This window comes from Rhipicephalus microplus, chromosome 7 (assembly GCF_043290135.1).
Source record: "Rhipicephalus microplus isolate Deutch F79 chromosome 7, USDA_Rmic, whole genome shotgun sequence".
NCBI lineage: Eukaryota > Metazoa > Arthropoda > Arachnida > Ixodida > Ixodidae > Rhipicephalus > Rhipicephalus microplus.
Window position 1 is genome coordinate 118,564,106 of NC_134706.1, and position 22,423 is coordinate 118,586,528.

The window sequence follows — 22,423 nt, forward strand, 5'->3', positions numbered from 1 at the left end:
GTTTTAATCTATAGAGAAAGAGGTAGGCATTGCAAAACATCTTTATAGGGGCTAGTAGACACATTATCGGAAATTTAGGCCTTTCAACGTTCGACTAGACCAGCACGTTTTCCCTGTATTACAATAATTAGCATCACTACGCAAATATTTTAGAACAAAAAGAACAGAATTATGAGTGACAATTGAGGAAGTGTACTAGAAACTGACTGGCAGTTCGACTTCGGTCTCTTAATCACTTCTGTATCATCAATTTGCCACCAATCAGCATCCCTTGGTATTCATGGTTGAGAATATGTCGACCATAATGAAAAAAAAAGCGCTAGTATTTATAACGTAGAATTTTGAATTGAAAATTCGCCCTAAAAAGTAAACGAATTGTGCAAGCGGTGGACGAAAATTCTGACCACGGTTTTGTAGCCGCAACGAATTCAGCGTATAATACCCGAAAGGAAATAGCGGTTGTCATGCGCTTGTTTTCCCCCTAGAACTGAGTGAATGGTGATACTGACAACCAAATCGAGTGTAAATAGTATTCTTTTCCAAAAGTTGAAAAACGGGACAAGTTTTAGGCTAGGCCTATATTGCTGTAATAGTTTATGTGAAACATATATTCAGAAACTTTCGAATTGTACATTACTTTTATCCTCACGCTAGAAAATGCTTGTGCTACATTTACATAGGCTTAGGTGAGCCCATGTTTAGCAGAAACGGCAGCAGCGAATACCTGTTTTCAGTATATTCTTCTTAAGCTGTATAATGAAAAAATAAGTGAAATTAGTTTCAAAGTGGTACTTTGTATGAACAAATCATATTCAGCTAAAAAATAAATGAACGCCGGAGAAGCCCACGGCGCGTTGGGCGCGTTTCTCAGGATTACATAAAAAGTTCCTTCTCTAATTCATCCACAGGAAACGAAGAAGACAGGAAAGCAACTGGGCTACCAACTGTTCATCTAGGAATGTGAGAGGCTAGTATATATACACACGTGGTTGCATGTTCCTGGAACAGTTCTTTTTTTAGAAAAATAGTAAAAATACAATAACCTAACGTACAATCACTGTATTTGATGTTGGCATATCATTCACTCAACATAATTGAAAAAAATTGCAGGAAATATATTTCCTTCCTGCGCAACGTCAGAGACATAGCAGTGCCACATTCCTCACCCATCATGCAATGTGAAATGACTCCAGTATTTCAAGCACCATTTGCTACTCTGTTTCCTGTGTTTCTTTATTTTTTGTGTGGATATATTTTCTTGACGCAATGCACCAACTAGCCCCAAATCGAGGATTAGTAGAGGTACCTTGTCACCAGCTTTTCGGGTCAATGACCATCGCCATGAAACTCAAATAATGGTAGTGGGCTGCGATCACATTTGTATAGGCTAGAATAAAGTCTAAAAGCAAGAATTTTCCACTCCAGTTACGAGTAAAGGTTTGCAGTCCCGTTCAAGCTTGAAATTTGTACACTTTTAAATAAGCACAACAAAAAGATTGCTTTTTGCTCTTTCAACTTTTTCTTACTTGGATGCCAAGGAAATGGTGCCGGTTATTTGAAATTTATGCCAAGATTATTATGTAGTTTGGGTATATTATATTTTATTGGTGCACCGAATCAAATGGAATGCTAATCTATTTGTATTTTTCCGATTTTTTTAAATATTCGAACACCACTCTTTTTGCTGACTGTCTCGCCGACTGGTATAGTTAAATATAGCATATTTCCTTTAAAGGATAAAGAAAATGCACACTTATCTGTGCACTGTATAGCTTATATACGTGATTCTCGCCTTAGTGAGATCAAGATAATAGGCAGAAGCAGCTACACGTAAGTGCTAGAGTTAGTGTAGGTGTTTCGGATCAAAAAGACAGGCACGGGTTGCATTCGTGATACACCTGCTTCACTTTACCGAAATGAGATACAGCATCTTGACACGTTATATTGAACAACCATTTTTTTATGCACGCTTGCGCAGAGTGTTCTAATCTAAAACTTGCTTTTGAAGTTGGGCGCCAGAACTTTCTGCTTATTCCAACTTCTTTTCCTGATCAGTGTTTTTTTCAGGTTTATGCTTTCATGTACTACACATATATAACATATATTTCGCTACAACCAGTGGTCCATAGAAGGAGAGTATTGTTATTTCGCCCCTGCAAGTAATGTAGGCTTAACAGCTCTTCTCACAAGCTGTTGATTAGTGCACACGTGGTGCCGAAATCTAGTTCATAATTGCCCTTTGGGAGGAAAATTATCAGCCCTGGCAAGCACTTGTGGGTGAGTTCAAAACAAAGACACTACATTTGTGTGCTTTTCCTCATTTCATCTATATCTCTTTGTGCGGAAGTTCAGCGAGAATCATCACATCATGGCACTGGGATAAGTGATTATTCGATGAACACTAAGAAACTAAATACCAGCTGGCATTCGACGTTCGCTAGTGCACCAAGGGCCCATTCACTCATAGTTACTCAGTTGATTGTGCGTTTTCTGTATATATGCATAAGCCCACAACATCCATGTGGTGATGCTATTTTCTTTCCACTTGTATCTACAGTGCTTTGTTTTGACGTGTTTTCCTTACAATTGCCAACACTGTTAGCCACACATGGCGCAGAACGTGGCGGAACATGCAAGAACCTTCGCAACTGCTGGAACTCATTTTGTTAATAGTACAAGGAGGAGGCGAATACTGAAGTTTAATTGAGAGTTCTCGTGAGTACCACCACTCGAGCCTTAATGTTACATGAGTGATGTATATATGCCGACGCACCTCACCACAAATCAGATCATCGACGGCCGATGCTTCGTTGACGGCTATCAATGTGAAGCGTGTATTGCTTGTATAGCATCAGACTTCGTTGCCCGGGCACACGTTACTCCGAAAAAATGTTCCACCTAAACCATCCGAGTGTTGGCATCTTCAGCGTCATGACAACGTGACACTATACATTCAACGCAACAGACGTCAGAGAAGCATTTTGTTAGTGAGTCTGGTTCATAGCTTATAGCTATTCCAAGCCTGAAATTGAATCGAAAGCCTAAATTAAAAAAAAAAGATACCGGAAACATCCGAAAGTACACACACGAAACAATCATGCATTAGCAGCATCCGCCTGATGACGAGCATAGGTTTAAAATGCCTTAAACAGAAGTCTTTGTTTTCTTTGTTTTTCAGTCATTCGTCATGTCATACAGAATGGAGGGGGGGAGCAAGCTACAGCAGAGCGCATGATCTTCCAAGGCTTATATATCTGCGCCCGAAATAGTGAAACAGAAGCTAGGAGTATGGCCTGAAACCATAGTTGAGCTCTGTAGACACTGGCATACCACTCACTTGCAACAGGCAATGTGGTCCGATCTCCAGCAAGATAGCGTCCTCAGGCACATGCTTCAGGGCCTCGCAGAACAGCACTGGGCTTACGAAGTTGTTTGTTTGGTACTCAGCGGAGCATAGCAGGGCGCCAGGTTCCTTCCAACGGCTTTCAGGCGCCGACGTGCTGATCCAGCGCTTGCTGCGTGGCTTTGGTTGAGGTATAATCTGCTCGAGCACAAAATATTCAATGAATGGGCTAAGAGTCAATAATGTCTGAAAGCTGACGTTTTATGTTACCTGAAGTATATGAACTTTTAGAGTTGAACATCATAAAAGCACGATGTGATTGGTGGGGCGGCTCCGAAAATTTTGAACATGCGGAATTTTTTGTCGTGCACTAAATTTTTTATACGCGATGCTCAAGCATTTTTGCTTCCTTTGGAAATGCGGCTGCCATGACTGAGAATCAATTCCTTGACCTTGTGTTGTTTTACTTGCCCGTAGTGATGTATACGAACACATACCTTATAAAAATGGCCAAATAAGTCTTAATTTGTCTTTATCAACCAACGTAAGTCAAGTAGATCAAGAAATATATAGTCAAGAAATATCGGGGTAAGCTTGTACCAGATTCGTTTGCAAAGGGACGGGATGGCATGCATTGTTCTGGCTAGGGGGCACCAGACAGACACCATCACCCGACATTTTCTTAATTTTAAATGCGTGCATTTCACGACGCCTTTTATATGCGAATGCCTCTAGTGTGGCGGAATCATGAAACAACATGCCTAAATTTGCGGAAATTTGATTTTGTTGGTTCAAGATTTTTTTTGCTTGAAGAACAATAATGATCAAGGGTAACTCGGGTGAGTTGTAGTGAATTATTTCTTAATATCTTATCCTACCTATCTATATTTTGCTGAGGCATGTTAGATAGACATGTTAGATAGACATTTTAGATGCAAGCAATTCCGTCCCTTTGCAAACGAAATTAGTACAAGCTTACCCCGATATTTTTTTGCCACCTTCCATTGACAAACAATCCATCAAGAAGCAGAACAATATAGTACAAGTTTCGGACATTGTACAAACAGCTGAGAAGCGCACTGTTTTGTCATGCGGTCCCAATTTCCGTCCTGCTACAGGCAGACACAGTGAATTTTAACGAAAGACTTGGATAATTTTGCGCGCAACTTACGCTTGCGCGAGCTTTTTCAAGACCAGCAAAATACAAATGATTCCACAAGCGCATTACCTCCTGGAAAACGTTGGTAATTCCTTCACAACCAGACAGATGCTTGGATATGTATATCAAAGCTGTACGACGAGATGTACTACAGTTGTATCGAAAGCAACACCGTTTCACCGCAACCTATCTACCAGTGAAATGAAAGCACTAAATGCCTTGTCCTCTCGCAGCGACATCGTCATCAAGCCTGCGGACAAAAGTGGGGCTGTTGTCGTAAAGAACAAGCCTGATTACGAAGCACAGGCCAAAGGACAGCTAGCAGACACGAGTTTTTACAAGCGTCTTGATCAAAATCCTACTGAACAATTTAAATCTCTTGTCCAAAGCCGTTTGCTAGATCTTCTAGAAAACAAAACGGTGCCAGACAATGCGATTCATTCCCTTATTCCACTATGTCCTGTTCCCCGTCGTTTTTATCTTTTGCCTAAAATACACAAGATAAACAACCCCGGCCCTCCCATTATTTCAAGTATAGGTACTGTCACAAAAAATTGTCAAGCATGTCGATTCTGTGATTAGTAGTAACCCAGCATCACTTCCATCTTATGTAAGTAACACTACCGGCTTTGTTTCTGGTATAATGGATCTGATTACTCTTCAAAGTTCTTTTTGGGTCACACTAGACGTATCGGCTTTATACACGAACATTCCGCATGTAGACGAAATAGCGGCAGTCGCCAAGTCCTATGAAGCAGGATCGCCGGATAAAATTATCGACAGCAACAGATTAGCAGTATTGCTCAGGCTCATTTTAGAGCTAAATACCCTTCAATTTGAAGGGCAACACTATGTCCAGGTTAGCGGCACATCAATGGGTACGCGTATCGGACCCAACTACGGCAATATAGTTATGGGCCAGCTGAAAAGTGAATTTTTGCAAACCCGCAAGCTGAAACCTTTTTATTATAAACTCTATATACATGACATTTTTCTTAATCGGCCGCATGGTGAACAGAAGTTGCTTTCCTTCATATCTGACTTTAACGATGTCCATCCATCAATATCATTTTCTCACACATATTCTACATCTACGCTTAGTTTTCTGATGTCAGCATTTAGGTTGTAAATGATAAACTATCCACTGCTCTCTACAAGAAGCTTACGGACCGGCATCAGTATTTGTACTTTGACAGTAACCGCGTGAAACATCGCAAAACTAGCATCCCTTACAGTCAGGCCTTACGGCATAAAAGAATCTTCTCAGAGCAATCAGAGTTTTAAAAAAAAATTGCAGAACACTAAAGGATGCTCTAGTCAAACAAGAATATCCGCCGCAATTAATTGATGACGCAATAAAACGTGCCAGCATGCATAATCGTAGAACGCTGTTGTGCGCTGCTGAAAACTCGACTCCCCCACCGCAGACAAACTTAGTCTTTACCCATTCTGCCTCAGTTTCGCTTGTTTCGAATGTGCTAAGAAAGCACCACAATATTCTGATGCAAAGCGAACTCTTAAGAATCACTTTCACCGAATCACCTAAAGCAGCGTATCGCAAAGCTAAAAATATTTCTAACATACTCTCATCATCATTATCGTCGAAAACAGACAGTCCTGATGCGATCGGGTGCCGTCTTTGCCGAAAACCGCGATGCAAAGTATGCCCATACATACGCACATGCCAACAAGCCACCAGAACTGGTTCCAACTTTTTTTTTTAAATCAGAGGCAATCTTGACTGCGACTTTGAGAACGTGATATACATGATAGTATGTGTGCTATGCAAATACAGTACATTGGTCATACAGAAGGGCCTTTTAGACTGCGTTTAACAACTATAAATCTCATGCTGACACCTCCCCCCTCCCCTTGCACATTTCAAGACACGTGCACCTTTCTGACCACTTTTTTGAAAATCTACAGGTCACTATACTCGAATCAGGTTTCCGCACAAATTATTATACAGAAGCCCGCAAATCATTCCTCATCTATACGTTCGACGCCGTCGCATCTGGTCTAAATGAAAACGTAGGAAAACTCAGTTGCCTATCTGTATAACATGTATACATGTATAACATGTACCCTGTCCATCCGTTCTCTACCGTGCTGAGCAAGTCAAGCTAAATTGCCTGTATCGGTTGATTACGTAGCAGCTTCGTAACGTCTTTTATATAGCTCCTAGTGTTTTTTCTATGTTATTATTCTATTATTCTTTTTTCTTTTTTTGACATTGCTATTACCGGTCGGACCCTTCATGTTATGCGCTTTATCTTTAATGTGTTTTACATTTTATTTGTAAACAACATGCTCGCCATATGCTCGCGCATAGAAACAATATCTTTTTACACGTGTATCAGGCGCCCGTCAAATCGTGTGACTTGAATTTATATATGCCCATATATCGCCTTTCATATCAGTTTTCATACATTTCTTTTTTTCCTCTGATTTGAGATTGTATAAAGCTGAGCACCAAAAAACTGTACCTTCAATCCTGATGAAGGCCACACTCTAGGCCAAAACGTCGAAATAAATCACGTTGTGACCGCTCACGGAGGATCTACTGGACTATATTGTCACGAACAAAACAAGACCTGCAGCCAGGAGTTCACTTGAACCAGCGCAACGAAGAAGTTCTCTTCTTCTTCGCGCCCAAAAACGCGTATGAGCCACAGTGGCTCGTTCATCAATGGTGGCATTACCCCCTCTCCCAAGAAGCATCGTCTCGATGCTGTACATGAAGGCAAAAAAAAAAGAAAATTAGATGAAAATTAGCATGCGATCAAAATGAATGGCGTAAGGCGGAATAACGTAGTTGGTTGTGGGGACAAAAGTTAAATGAGAAATAAGAAAAATAGATAAAAAGTAAGGAAAAGACGAAACAAAAAGAAAGACGCAAAGTTACCAATAAAGTCAGTCACTCACTGGCGATTCACAGCGCGAAAAGTATGCTTTGAGACGTGAAAAGTGAATAACTTCAGTTTGCGGGGTGAAACGGGAACGTCTCGTAGTGCCTTCTGGGAGAACCTCGTAAGTGACGTCGCTGAGAGGTCGCACAACCTTGTAAGGGCCGAAGTAGCGGCGAAGAAGCTTTTCTGCACGTTCACGCTGTTGGATAGGGGTCCACACCCAGACTTCATCGCCTGGCTTAAAAATAACTTCACGGTGGCGAAGATTGTAGCGGTGTGCGTCTGCAGTTTGGTGACGTTGAATACGATGACGAGCAAGTTGACGGGCCTCTTCTGCGCACTGCGCGAATTTGGCGGCATCCGTGTGGTATATTCCTAAGTTGTCGGGCAGGAGCATGGCGTCAAGCATCGTCGTGATGTCGCGACCGTGGACTAAGCGAAAAGGTGTGAAACCGGTACTTTCTTGAACAGTAGTGTTATACGCAAAAGTTACGTAGGAAAGTATGGTGTCCCAGTTCTTGTGATCGATGTCCACATACATTGACAGCATGTCTGCAATTGTCTTATTGAGTCGTTCAGTCAGCCCATTTGTTTGCGGGTGGTAAGACGTTGTTTTACGATGCTCCGTGCCACTTAATCGCGAGACTTCCTGCAGGATCTCTGCGGGGAAAACTGTCCCACGATCAGTTATGACGACAGCTGGAGCACCGTGACGTAAGACGATGCTGTTAACAAAAAACTGGGCGACATCGGCTGCGGTGGCTTTTGGAAGTGCCTTGGTTTCACTGTAGCGCGTCAAGTAGTCTGTAGCGACGACAATCCACCGGTTTCCAGACGAAGACGTGGGGAATGACCCCAGCAAGTCCATGCCAATCTGATGAAAGGGCGCCTTTGGTGGGCCAATTGGGCGCAGTAGTCTCGCTGGTCGTAAAGGTGGAATCTTACGTCGCTGACAGTCGCGACATGTGCGAACGTAGTGCTTCACAGTCTTCGCGAGACGTGGCCAGTAGTAGGAGCGTTGAATCCGTTGCAGCGTGCGCGTATAGCCGAGGTGTCCGGATGATGGCTCATCATGACACGCACGTAAAAGGTCACCACGAAGCGTAGTTGGCACAACAAGCAGATACATAGCTTGTGTAGGATGAAAGTTCTTTTTATAAAGCACTCTATCACGGAAACAAAAGGAAGATAGTGAGCGCGCAAAGCTTCGAGGAAGGTGGGAATCGCGTCCTTCCAGGTAGTCAATGAGCGGGATGAGCTCCGAGTCGTGACGCTGTTGCTCAGCTAAGCTGGTTGCTGGTACGGCAGAAAGAAAAGTGTCGTCGTCTTCAAGGTCAGTGTTGGCATTTTCGACCGGTGCACGTGAGAGACAGTCGGCGTCGGTGTGTTTCCGCCAAGATTTGTGGACGATGGTGACATCGAAATCTTGTAGCCGAAGGCTCCATCGTGCTAGACAACCTGAGGGATCTTTGAGATTCGCGAGCCAACAAAGGGAATGGTGGTCGCTAACTACCCTGAATGGGCGGCCATACAAGTATGGGCGGAACTTTGTTGTGGCCCAGACAACAGCGAGGCATTTCTTCTCGGTTGCAGAACAGTTTTTCACCGCTGGGGATAACGTTCTGCTCACATAAGCGATCACGCGCTCTACGCCATTTCGCCACTGAACTAATACTGCTCCTAGTCCATCGTTGCTGGCGTCAGTGTGTAATTCCGTGTCAGCGCTTTTGTCAAAATGACCTAGTACAGGCGGAGCCTGGAGGAGGTTTCGGAGGGTGTCGAACGCATGGCACTGATCGGGATCCCAAACAAACGAGACACCGTCTTTTGTAAGCTTGTTGAGGGGTTCAGCAATCTTCGAAAAGTTTTTGACAAAGCGCCTGTAATACGCACAGAGCCCCAGAAATCGGCATAGGTCACGCTTATTTGTGGGCACGGGAAAGGCAGCAACAGCACGGGTTTTCTCGGGATCTGGGTGGATGCCAGCATGGCTCACAACGTGACCAAGGAACTTCAGTTCTTCATATCCAAAATGACATTTGTCGGGTTTGAGAGACAACCCCGCTGTTCTAATTGCCTGGATAACTGCATGAAGGCCTTGGACGTGTTGTTCAAACGTGTCTGCAGAGACCACGACGTCATCGAGGTAAACAAAACATGATTGCCATTTGAGCCCCATGAGAACCATATCCATCATTCTTTGAAAAGTAGCTGGCGCGGAACATAGAACGAAAGGCAACACTTTTTTTTTTTTTATTTATTATATCCTCAAAGGTTCCGTATGGAACTTTACATGAGGGGTGGGCGATGAAAGGCGGTATCAAAAGTAAAGGTTAAGATGCAGTTGAGTCTGCTGCTTGTATGGCATTCCTGAAGCGCGCAGAATCCCGGATGACAGCCGCCTCTTCCGGAAGGTCATTCCAGTCTCGGGCGGTGCGCAAAAAGAATGACTGTTGAAATGATGTGGTGTGAGCACGTGGCGGAATTACAGCGTTTGGATGACTTCTGCGATGGCCTCGATGGACTGGTTGGATGAGCTGGTTGTCACGTGTGGCTGAATGAAAGAATTTGTGAAAAAGGCACAAACGTGCAATATGACGACGAAAAGCGAGGGTAGGAAGCTTTAACTGGTTTTTTAGGTTGGAGATGCTGGAGTAACGGGAGTAATCTGAAGCAATGAATCTGGCTGCTCGGTTCTGGACAGATTCCAGAATTTTAATATGATTTGTTTGGTGGGGGTCAAAGACGGCAGATGCATATTCAAGTTTAGGTCTGACAATGGTGATATAAGCGAGTAGTTTAACGGAAGGTGGTGCCATGAAAATGTTGCGGCGTACGTAACCAAGGGCACGGTTAGCGGAGTAAGCTATGTGATCTATGTGGTCACCCCATGATAGGTCGCTCGTAAGATGGACACCTAGATATTTGATTGAGTTAGTAGCAGCTATAGGACAGTTGTTGATGGTGTAAGTAGCCGGCGCGTAGTTTCTGCGACGATGGAAAGAAATGAGCAATGTTTTATTCGTATTCAGAGACATCAGCCAAGTGTTACACCACTGTTGAATGCGTAAGAGGTCATGCTGTAGGGAAGAAACATCGGTAGAGTTATGTATTGGACGGTAAAGGACACAATCGTCGGCAAAAAGACGAATATTAGATTGAACAGAAAGTGGAATGTCGTTAATATATATCAAGAATAGGAGAGGCCCGAGGACGGTACCTTGGGGCACGCCAGACAGAACTGGGGAGAGGTTGGAAGAAAGGTTATTAACATGCACAAATTGTTTGCGGTTTGTTAAGAATGCTTTGATCCAGTTGAAAACATACTGGTGAAGGCTTAGACGCGAGACTTTTAGTAGGAGACGAGAGTGAGGCACCTTGTCAAATGCTTTTTCGAAATCAAGAAACAGTGTATCAACTGGGATGTTACGATCTATGTGGAGATGGATGTCATGCAGGAATAATGTTAGTTGGGTCTCACAGGAGTGACCTTTACGAAAGCCATGCTGGTTTGGGTGAAAAAAACTTGCAGATGATAAAAAGCTGGCAACATGAGAGAAGATGACATGCTCCATGATCTTAGAACAAACACTAGTGAGCGAGATGGGGCGGTAGTTACCTGCAGATAAACGATCGCCCTTCTTGAAGACCGGAATGACCTTCCCAATTCTCCAGTCCAATGGGACTTCACCTGTATCGAGCGACTGTTGGAAAATGATTGATAGTATGGAACCAGAGATATGCTTAGTATTTTTAAGAATTTTGGCATTGATGCCATCTATACCACATGATGAAGAATTTTTTAATTGATTGATTACATTAACGATTCCCTCTGAGCTGAACTCAATCTTCGGCATTTGCGGAAAAGCAAAATGCGGATATTCAGGAAGTTCTCCGCTAGCTTCGTTAGTAAAAACGGAACAAAATGCAGAGTTCAAGACAGATGGAACGTCACAATCGGCAATAGGGGATCCAGAATTGTCACAAAGAGAAAGTGTAGTTTTATCATCCGGTTTCATTATTTTCCAAAAGCGGCGTGGGTTGTCCCGAAGCATGTTGGGTAGTGTGGTTGAAAAAAAGTTTCTCTTTGCCAATGCCAATAATGCCATGTATTCTTTGGCTGTACTTTTATACTTGTCCCAGGCTAGTTGAGAGTTCGATTGCCTGGCAGAACGAAACTGTCGTTTCTTCTTATTTTTCATACGTTTTATATTGACATTAAACCAGGGAGAACGAGATCTTTCACATATAGTGATTGTTGGAATGTAAAGTTTGATCAAGTCCTGCATCTTGGATTTAAATAAAGCCCAATTAGATTCAGTGGATTGTTGATCGTAAGTTGAGGAAAATTCACTATAAAAGGCTGCTAAGTCGTTGTTCATAGCGACATAGTCGGCTTTGTCGACTATGTCGCTATGTCGCGACTATGTCGCTACTTTAAACTCGTACAGACCGTCGGCAGTAATAAACGCCGTCTTTTCGTGGTCGCGCTCGTCCACTGCGATTTGCCAGTAGCCGCTACGCAAATCCATGGAGAAAAAATATTTAGCGTTGCGTATACGGTCCAACGAGTCATCGGTCCGGGGTAGAAAATAAACGTCCTTTTTGGTGACCTTGTTCAGTTTACGGTAATCAACGCAAAAACGCAACGTACCATCCTTCTTCTTTACTAGCACAACTGGCGAAGCCCAGGGACTGGTCGATGGCTGATTGACGTCGTCTTGAAGCATATGCTGGACTTAGTCACGTATAGTATCTTGCTCTTTTTGCGACACCCTATATGCATGTTGCCGTATGGGCCTCTCAGTAGGTTACGTGATGATACGATGTTGAGCAAGTGGTGTCTGTTTAACCTTTGACGTAGTGGCAAAGCAGTCTTGAAATGAGCCGAGTATACGCAAAAGGCTTTCTCGTTGAGCCGAAGCTAGTCTCGCGTTTACGTCGAGAGTGCTCACGAAGGCTTCGTCAGGGTGGCCATTCGATGAAAATGAAGCTAACGTAGACGGACCATCAGCATCGGCAAGTTCTTCACAATATGCAATGGCAGTGTGTCTCGTTAGGTGGCGATATTCGTCGCTGAAGTTCGTGACCAGCAGGTGAGCATGCCTATTGCTAGGCTGAATTATTCCTCGGGCAACACAAATTTGTCGTGAAATAAGGAGAGACAAATTGGCATCTGCAATTACCGCGTCAGACAAGTCCTGTCCCAAATCTACTTTGACAAAGAGGCTGCTTCGAGGCAGAATCGTCGGTAACACGGAGCGTTCTTTTCCAGAATTGCGTACTGTCAGTTGCAGCGCAAAAAGGATCCTCGAACGACACAAGTAATTCACGGAGGTCAATGACGGCGCCGTATTAACGAAGGAAGTCCATTCCTAGAATGACTGGCCGAGAGCACACGCGCAATACGAAGAAAGAGCCCGCAAATGTTGACGTACGTATTCGAATGCGTGCCGTGCACATACCAGTAGGCGTCACCAGATGGCCACCTGCCATGTGCAACTGAGGTCCTTGCCAAGGCGCGATAACCTTCCTCAGTTCCGATGCCAGTGTGGCGCTCATTACGGAATAGTCGGCAAAGGTGTCGATGAGGGCGTTAAGAGCACGATTGTCGACGAAGACGGCAATTTCGGCAGAAACAATCTTTTTGCTGTCGGAGAACACTGCAAAACCGGAATCGCCCTCGTCCGGTCGTTGCGTCGAAGGAGGGTCTTTTACAGTTCGCCGGGCCGCCAGAAGTCGCCCCCAGAAGTCGCCGTTACTAGTGTCCTCTGCGGGGACTTAGTGACCGGCTCCTGAAAGGAGGGGAAGACGATGAGAGCAAACTAAGTGACATAGACCGGCGAGGTGATGGTGATCTCGACTGGTGGTGCCGAATAGTCGAAGGTGTACGTTGGCCCGTGAGATAGGCTTCAATTTCGCGGGGGCGCTCACCGTAGCGCGGGCATCGAGCATCAGGGTGGAAGCCGCGGAGACCTAGTTGCCGGTATTGACAGTTCCGGTATACGTGACCCGCTTCGCCACAGTGATAGCAGAGCGGACGGTTATCCGAGGTGCGCCACGTGCTTGCCTTGCTACCACTTTGTCTTGAGATAGACGGCGGATAGGTGGGTGGGCTCGAAAACCTTGAGCCGAGAGGTGGGCTTGAAGCAGTGTCGTGAAATGGCTGCATAGCCTGGTACCTTGGCCGCATAGCAGTATCTGTAGTCGGTGGCGCAGGGGATCGCAATGCCGCTGCGTATGTCAGGACTGGGGCCTCGGGAATCGGCGGTGCGATTGGGGCTAGGGGTGTGACGGCCTGCCAGACTTCTTGTCTTATTACATCCACGAGGGCTGACACAGGTGGATGGGATCCCACTGCCTGCAGCTGTCGCAATTCGTCCCGAACGATACTTCGAATGAAGTCTGCGAGGGTCTGTCTCTCGCTGTCAGAGCCGATAGAGCATGTGGTGGCCGGAATCTGGCGTTCGTATTGTGATGACCGCTGCTGCAGCGTACGTTCCATCGTAGCTGCCTCACTGATAAACTGGGAGAGCCCAGCGAAAAGCTGTTCTTTTACTCCGCGCATTAAACGTCACACCTTCTTTTCCTCAGGCATGGCAGGGTCCGCACGCTTGAAGAGCCGAAGCATGTCCTCGACAAACATGGATACACGTTCGTTCGGCCATTGGGTTCTGCTGGATATGGCTTGTTCAGCCCTCTGCTTCCTTTCGGTGTTGCGATAATCGTCACGGAGCTGTCGTGTAAACTTTTGTTATGTTGCAAAGGAGCCCTCGGGGTTCTCGTACCACGTCTTCGCAGAATCCTCCAAGTAGAAGTAAACTCGGCGCAGCTTGCGAACATCGTCCCATTCGTTGATACTGGCAACCCGATCAAAGTGGTCTAGCCAGTCATCAACGTCCTCGAAGATGTCTCCATGGAACGGCTGTGGTGTCTGTGGCACGTGAAAAACATAGGCGAGAAGAGAATCATGGCCATCGCTGGTTTGGACCGCCTGGCTTGTCATCGCAGTTGCCACGTTTCTGGGTGTCGATGCCAAGGAACCAAATTCAGGGGGTAACCCACACAGGCGGCCGCTCATTCTTGCTCTGGGAGATGTAGCTGTCTCCACGATGGCCGACACAGCCGAAGTACACGTACCCAGCACTTCCACCAGTTATGTCACGAACAAAACAAGACCTGCAGCCAGGAGTTCACTTGAATCAGCGCAACGAAGATGTTCTCTTCTTCTTCGCGCCCCAAAATGCGTATGAGCCACAGTGGCTCATTCATCAATAATGGCAAAATATATATATATATATATATATATATATATATATATATATATATATATATATATATATATATATATACATATATATATATATATATATATTTATATATATATACTGCCACGCTGCGTTGCTGGCAGAAAAAGCGAGCGTAGAGGTTAGTCGCTCTCGTGGCAGAGTACGCAGCCACTCGCTTCGAGTTCGTGTTGATAGTTTCCTCCCACGACAGACTGGCGGTGGTGCTGGGTATTGCGATATTCTTTGCCTGTTATTCTGAACAAAAAGAAACGAATGCCACTGCACTAGGGTCTGCTGATAGTTTTCACTGAAAATTCCGCCGCCTTCAAAGACTACCTTCTCACTACGTTTTTTTGACAAGTTTCATGAGGCCAAAGTTTGCCACAGCGGCAGCCAAACGTTACATCACCCCTTCGCTGGCATACTCAGTGTCATCGAAACGCCTGACACTCCAAATTCCCTCCACGGGGATGTCGGTGGATATGTGGAAGACTGTCTCGACCAATTCGACCAGGTCGCTACCATCAACAACTGGGAAAATCATCCGAAGTTGAAGAACGTCTGCATCTCCCTTGTAGACGTGCCAAGGTTGTGGTATGAGAACCACGAAGCTTCATTCATGAGTTGACAAGGGTTCCATCGGCAGCTTCATGATGCCTTCGACAGCCACAAATGGAAAGAAAGGAGGGGGCAGGCCCTGTATTCCCGCTTTACCTCAGCAACAACTAGTTTGATTTACTAGTTGCTACCACCCACGACCGGCTACCGTCTACAACAACTATTAAAGGACGATTTCACCTTCATCTGGCGTCCTGAACAAACGTACGCATCCGAAGCTTTCAACAATGCCTAGAGACGCCACCGATCCTTGGCCATTTTGACAACGAAGCGGACACAGATGTCTACATTGATGCGAGTAAACTTGGCCTCGGAGCTATTCTCGTGCAATATTATGATGGAGTGGAACGCGTCAATGTTTACGCTAGCCACCCGTCGCCTTGTGCGCAAAAAGTTACTCAACGACTGAAAAAGAATGCCTGGCGGTTGAATGGGTTCTTACGAAATTCAGGCCATACCCGTACGGACGCCCCTTCCGAAACGTCAGTGACCACCACTCTCTCTGCTGGCTGGCGAGTCTGAAAGATCGTCCAAGTCGTCTCACAAGTTAGAGCCTTGGGTTACAGGAATTCTATGCAACTATAGTTTACAAGTTTAGAAAAAAAAACACACCGATACCGACTGTCCTCACCACGCCCGTCAAGATCGCTGCAGAAGACGAGGATGAGAAACTGCCTTGCAATTATAGCATCACTGCACGTGGCTGAGCAGCAATGTGGAGACCTAGAACGTTTACCACTGATTGAATACCTTGAGGGACGTCGTCCACAACATCCACGCCAGTGGATGATGTGGACGCAGAAATTTGGCAGCGAAAACATCCTCTACGAGGGCAACTTTCACCATACGAAAACTGTTTACCTTCCAGCCTTTCATGCTGCTCTCCGCAATGACGTTGATCCTGTGGCTGAGCGGTACGACACACGCAACAGCAGCGGCCTACCACCCGCAAACCAACTGTTTAACCGAACGCCTTAACAAAACACTTAGAACTATTATTTCAGTATATGCCGCCAGGATCAGAACAATTCAGACGAAATGCTTTCGTGTATCACATTTGCCTACAACACGAATTTTCACGAAACTCCCAGCTTTGCTCTTTCTCGTCTGATTCACAGCCGCAACGTCACCACAATGCTTGACACCGTGCTGCAACCAACTCTGCCGGGCATTACTGCCCCAAATGCAGATGTATTTGTAAAGCATTTTGAACCAGTTCACCAGCCTGTGCACTTTCGCATTTTATCGCAGTAAAATCAAGATGCTCGCCTGTACAACGCCCATCACAGAGCTCTAACATATGAACCGGTTGACCTAGATTCGGTTTAAACTCTCATACGTAAACTTGGGAGCTCAGAGACATGATCTCGGAACTTCGGACCCTCCAGAGTTCTTCATCGTCTTGGTGAAGTCAACTGCAAAGTTGTCCCAGCAGACACTTCGCACTGTTCTCGAAGACCGCGCTCCTCAAATTTGGTGCATGTCACCATGTTGAAGCCGTACCATTTGCGATGACTGCAAGTCACAAATTCTGTGATGCGGAACTTGCCTTGAGGACCTTTGTACGTTTTTTTAATCGCGCTCTTGTTTTAGAGCTGTTTTTTAGAGCTGTGGCATTCTTACGATGCATTCTTCTTTTTATTGCGAATGCATTACTTAGTTGGGCTATATGTCAGGCATCCGGCGTTGTCCGCAGCGGTGTCCGCGCGTCGGCAGGTGTTACCTCGCCACTCTTACCCCTCTCTCATGCCAATAGCTGCGGGCGCGTGCGCTTATCCACGCCTCTAGCAACCGGAGCATGTGGAGCGAGACAGTTGTAGAGGGTAGTTACGTGCAGTGCTTGGCTGCTCCTTCTCTCAGCACTTGCTCTCTCTTCTCCCTGTCTCCCTCTCTCGTTTGCCCACGCCTCACTTTCGACATTTCACTGGCTTGGCGCCTCTCATGGACATCCGAAAATATGTGCAAGAGAAGCCGCTGTGAAACGCCAACGCTAAGCAGAGAACGCTGGCGCCTCACTCACCCATCTGCTCGCTGCTCACTCTAGACCATTCGCTGGCTGAGCGCCCCTCAAAGCGATGGGAAAAATCAGTGAAGACGAATGTCTCACGGCAGTGGTACCCTATCTCGGTGCAAGAAATGCATGGGCATTTTCTAAGAATTCTTTTCGGGCAGGTGAAGCCATTTTTCACGCTATATATCTCAACCAGGTGACATCGCAACGTGGCTCTCCATTTCATGGATTATCTTGAGACGGCTCGCTGCTGATTCTTTTTTGCCATTAGCACTTCACCGCGTCCTTTACGGTTAGCTCGTTTTCTAACGATGGTATCAAAGATAAGTAAATTATTACGCCGTGAGAACTCTACTAATGGCTCCCCTCTGCACTTTTAGAGCCGATGCGATGTTCCCTCATGGCTTGGTCTCCAGCCTGTTTCTTTCCTACTGTGGCAATAAAGTCACCCATCAGATTAGAATAGTGTGACTTTACTTGATTAATGACTGATTCTACATCACCATAGAAGTGTTCAACAAAATGGTCATAGGTGCGTAGACCTGTACAACCTTCAACTGGTACTTTTTGTTAAACCTAATTACAATAGTTGTCTCCCTCTCACTGAAGCTAGAGTAATATTTTATGTTTTAGGCAATATTTCTGTGTTTGAAAAAATGCACCACTATGTTTTTTTTCTCTCGAATAATTCACACTAGCATACGAAGTGTCCGTTCTTCAGTGCTGTAGAAATCTCACTTGTCCTCCTAAGTTTTTTTCCTCTATTACATCCCATTTAACGCCCTGATTCCTTGAATAGCACAGCTAGACTAGCCTCACTAAATAGTGTTCCAGCATTTAACGTATCCAAGTTTAGTTCAAATGTCATGTCATGAGGAACTATTGATGTCGTCACAAAGCACGAGTAAATGTTACGTCGTGCTCAAGTCTTATGCTGATGTCATCAGGAAAAAAATTACTGAATATCTCTTGTCAATGACACCTACGCTGAAAGGTGACACAACCAACTGTAAATTTTCAAATATAATGAAGCATTGAAAAGGCTAGTCCTAGTTTAAGTATACTGAAAATAAGAAAGAATTGTTGTGCGAATCGAAGAGATATCGGGCTTTTTAATAAGTACAAGGAGCTGTGTGGGGTAATGAAAGCCTTTTGCATCTGTTATGAAAGGCAGAAGTGCAAGAGATCGGACATGTTGAGTTTTTAACTTCAACTTGTTCAGCGCATAACATAAACAACAAAAAAAATGACCGAGCCGGTGAACACCAAGGAGCAGAGCACTCTGGTTTATTTTGTTTGCCGGCTCGACCAGATGTTTTTCCCACTATGCGTTTAAGCAGTTCAAGTTGTTGTGATGGCTTTTAAAGGCACTGTGTTACTTTCGTTACAAACATGCTAGCAAGATATTAAGCCAGTTTCGTAGGCATGAGCTTACGGGGCTATTTTATCTGCGCTCTTGTAATTCAATTACCTTTTCAAGAGTGCTATGGAAGATAGGTCCGATGTGGTTGACGTGCTTTGTGTGAAAAGCAACTCCCATGCTGTCCACCTTGCGGGCGAATACGTTCTCGGCTTGCAGCTGCTCGACCATTTTTTCTACCGCTTCGGCAGTGCCGGCAACTGTCACAAAATCTTCAGCGTTGTGGCACGCAGGGTACACGTCAGGAGGACAGCGCCGCTCTGCCTCTTCCCACGTGAGACCTAGAGAATTATGTATAGTTTAGCATTCTTGAAAGCAATAGGAAATTCCATGTTTATGGAACTATACTCTCCCGGACAATGGACATCAATAACATTACAGTGCAGCACAGCTATTAGTCGCACAACCTAATGTTTTCGACTATATCATGTATGTCGGAGAAAGGCCGCATGTTGGCGTAGGCGAAGTGGCACGCAAGCTAAACGTACGACTTGGACAAAAATTTGTTCCAATTAGGTGTGTCTGGCTAATGTACAAAAAATGTCTGCGTGCCTACTAAGATTAATTTTAATCTACAGAGTGCGTCACACGTTGGGCTGTTACTCTGAGCAATGTACTGGGAGGGTAAGTCATTTCATTTATACATTTCTCAATGTATAAATGAAATGACCTCCTCTAAGCATACAGACGGGCACATATATGCGCAAAAAAAAAAGACATGGCAATCGAGCTGCTACATGGTCATTATCTTTCAAACACAGCATAAAAGACCTTCTACGCAAAAAAAAAAATCGGGGAGAGAAGATGCAAGAACCATAAAATCTCTGCATTTTGATTACATGTTCATGAAGTATAACAGTAATATGAATATTTTAATGAATGTAACGTCTCCAAACTCTGATTTGTTTAAAAAAGACATCCAAGCAAGATGATAGGTGCTGATTGAACTGTTCGCCAGAAAACGCGTCTCTGCTGCCTTTTTGTTCCCAAGCTACAACAACTGGCGATGAGGAAGTAGAAACGAATCTGCGTTGCGAAGGGGTGGCTCCCGTGAAAGACAGAGACAGGGCAGAGCGCACACATTGCATGGCAAAGATTTGGGAATGCTCATTTCTGGAAGACGGTGATGAAGACTTTGGTTCATGCGTGGAAAGATTTGAGCACTACCACCAAGTTTCCAACGTACAAAAGGAGAAGCTTAAGAAGCCGGCCTTCTTAATGGCCACTGGCAAGAACACGTACAAGACGTTCAAGGGTTTGCTTCTGCTGGCGACCTCTTCGGAAAAGAGTCTCATAAAGCTGATCAGGCTACTGAGTGATCATAATGAGATTGCAACCCGAATGATCGTAGAACGATTCCCGTGTGCTCAGATTTGGGTGCAAGTTAAAGAACCCAGGTGGTCGAAATTTCTGGAGCCCTTCACTACGGCGTCTCTCATATCATAGGGTGGTTTCGGGACGTTCAACCGCTCATATCAATCAATCAACAATCGCAGAACGATTCAGACGAAACAGGTGGTACCAAGTAGAAAATGAGACTGTAGCGACGTTCGGAGTTGCGTTAAAGCCTATGGCCACCAAATGTAAGTACAGCCTATTTCTTGACGAGGCACTACGTGACCAGTTCATTGCTGGACTGAGAAAACCTACCTTTCAAACGGGTCTACTAAAAAAAGAGCGGTCGTGTGAACCTGCTTGCGACTTGGCTAAAATGTTAAAATGGCGTGAAACAGGAGTCGAGAGGGTTTCACCTAGCTGTTGTTTGAAAGCTGACATCCATGCGACAAGGAAGTTGGGCAGAAAAGCGACATTTGTGGTCAAACCAGTCAAGCAATGCGAGGCAACAAATACCACGTGTCACCGTTGCGGGCAAGAGTACAACGTTATTTCTTGTTATCGGAATGCGAGGTGCTACAGTTGCAAACGCTTAGGTCACTTGGTTCGAGTATGCGGACAACGCACACCAGGTGCAAAAAAATTATGCCGTTGCCGACCAGCAAGAAAATAAAGAGATGATGCTCTACGCCGTACATCACGACGGCCTTGCGAAGCAGCCATATGAAGAAGCACTTCTGCTCGGATGAAAGCGTGTGCAAATGTAAGTAGAGACAGGAGCCGCTGTTTCTCTGATATCAGTAGACCTATGGAAGCAGCTAGCGAATCCTCCGTTTCTCACAGAGTCTACGGGGAAGCTGAAACCTTACTGAGGAGCACCACTGAAAGTGAAGGAGCAAGCCGAGCTTCCGGTCAAGAACAACGGACTGCGAAAGATTTTACCAGTAGTTATGGTGCCAGGAAACAAGCCAGCGCTACTTGGACGCGATTGTATCGAGAACGAGGACATCGACTCTAATGGAATTCACACGGTGCAAGCGGAGCTAACGGCAGACGACTTTGTGAAAAGGTATGCCAGCGTTTTGACTCCTGGGCTAGGACTGATAAAGGGCTTTTAACGAAATTTTCATTAAAAAAAGTAACTTGCCAGTGTTCTGCAAGGCACGTCTCATACCATACGCCATAAGGGAGCGAGTTAAAGAAGACTTAGATAGCCTACAAGCTGATGGGGTACTCATGCCTCTAACGCAAAGTGATTGGGCCACAACCTTTGGTAGTCGAAAACCAATGAAACAAAGCGCACCTTTGGGGAGGCTATTAGGATACAGTAAATCCCTGTGCTAAACGTGATCAGTACCCGCTGCCAACTGTTGAAGACATATTCGCTGTCCTAGCTGGAGGCAAAGTATTAGCCATTTTGGAATCGTCGTCAACGTACCAGCAAACTGAGCTTCATTCTCACTTGGGGCCCTTGTTGACTCTAAATATACACATGGGATTATTCCAACATGTTCGAATGCCTTATGGCATTCCCGGTGCAGCAGTAGTACTCTGAGAAATCATAGACGAGTTGCTCGAGGCACTAAGTGGCGTAGTTTGTTACCTTGACGACGTGTTATCGCAGGTGCCTACTACAACAAATGTCTGGCATCAGTAGTAGTGCTGCATAATTTTGAGAAGCATGGTGTAAATGTAAGGCACGGAAAGCGCAAGTTTTTTGTAAAGGTCCTTGAGACATCTGGGCCACGTCATTGATGAGATGATGAGACAGGCGTGCACCCTTGTTTTGAAAAGATGAAAGCAATTAGGACTCCAACGCGGAAAAATTGCACGGAAGGGAAAGCTTATTTCGGCATGTTGACATTTAATTCACGGCTCATACTGAACTTTTCATGTGAGCTAAGGCGACTTTATCAACTTTTTCAAAAAGAGAAACCTTGGGCAAAGTCGCAGGAGACTGAAAAGGCATTTCACAAAAGCAGGAAAATGCTCCCTCAGGAATGAGTTGTTATGTTCTACGACCCTAAAAAAAAACAATAGGTCTGGTTTGCGTTGCATCCCCTTATGTGGTTCGAGCAGTTTCATTCCAAGTTGCTTGCGGCCAAGAAAAACCGATAGGATGCACGTCATGCTCGCTAAGCAGCGCCGAGAAGGGCTACGCGTATATCGAGCAGGAGGTGCTGGCTGTGGTGTTCTGGGTAAAGTGCTTTCATAAATACATCTAGGGGCGCGAGTTCACAATTCATTCTGATCACCTGCCACTAGCTAGCCAGCTTGACCAGACAAACCATTTCGATAGATGGCTGTCGCTCGCATGCGACGCTGGATGCTTCTACTGG

At 45.1% G+C, this 22,423-nt stretch overlaps 1 protein-coding gene across 1 annotated transcript in view; it reads right to left on the minus strand.

The window, feature by feature from the left end:
- The window catches only part of LOC119179504 (fatty acid synthase), a 190,165-nt gene that overhangs the window by 63,533 nt on the left and 104,209 nt on the right, over nt 1–22,423 (minus strand). Inside the window, exons 10-11 of the mRNA XM_037430591.2 lie at nt 18,801–19,030; nt 3,338–3,541 (exon numbers count right to left, since the gene is read on the minus strand). Of these exons, the coding sequence (XP_037286488.2) occupies nt 3,338–3,541; nt 18,801–19,030 (434 nt within the window). The remainder of the gene's footprint in view (nt 1–3,337; nt 3,542–18,800; nt 19,031–22,423) is intronic.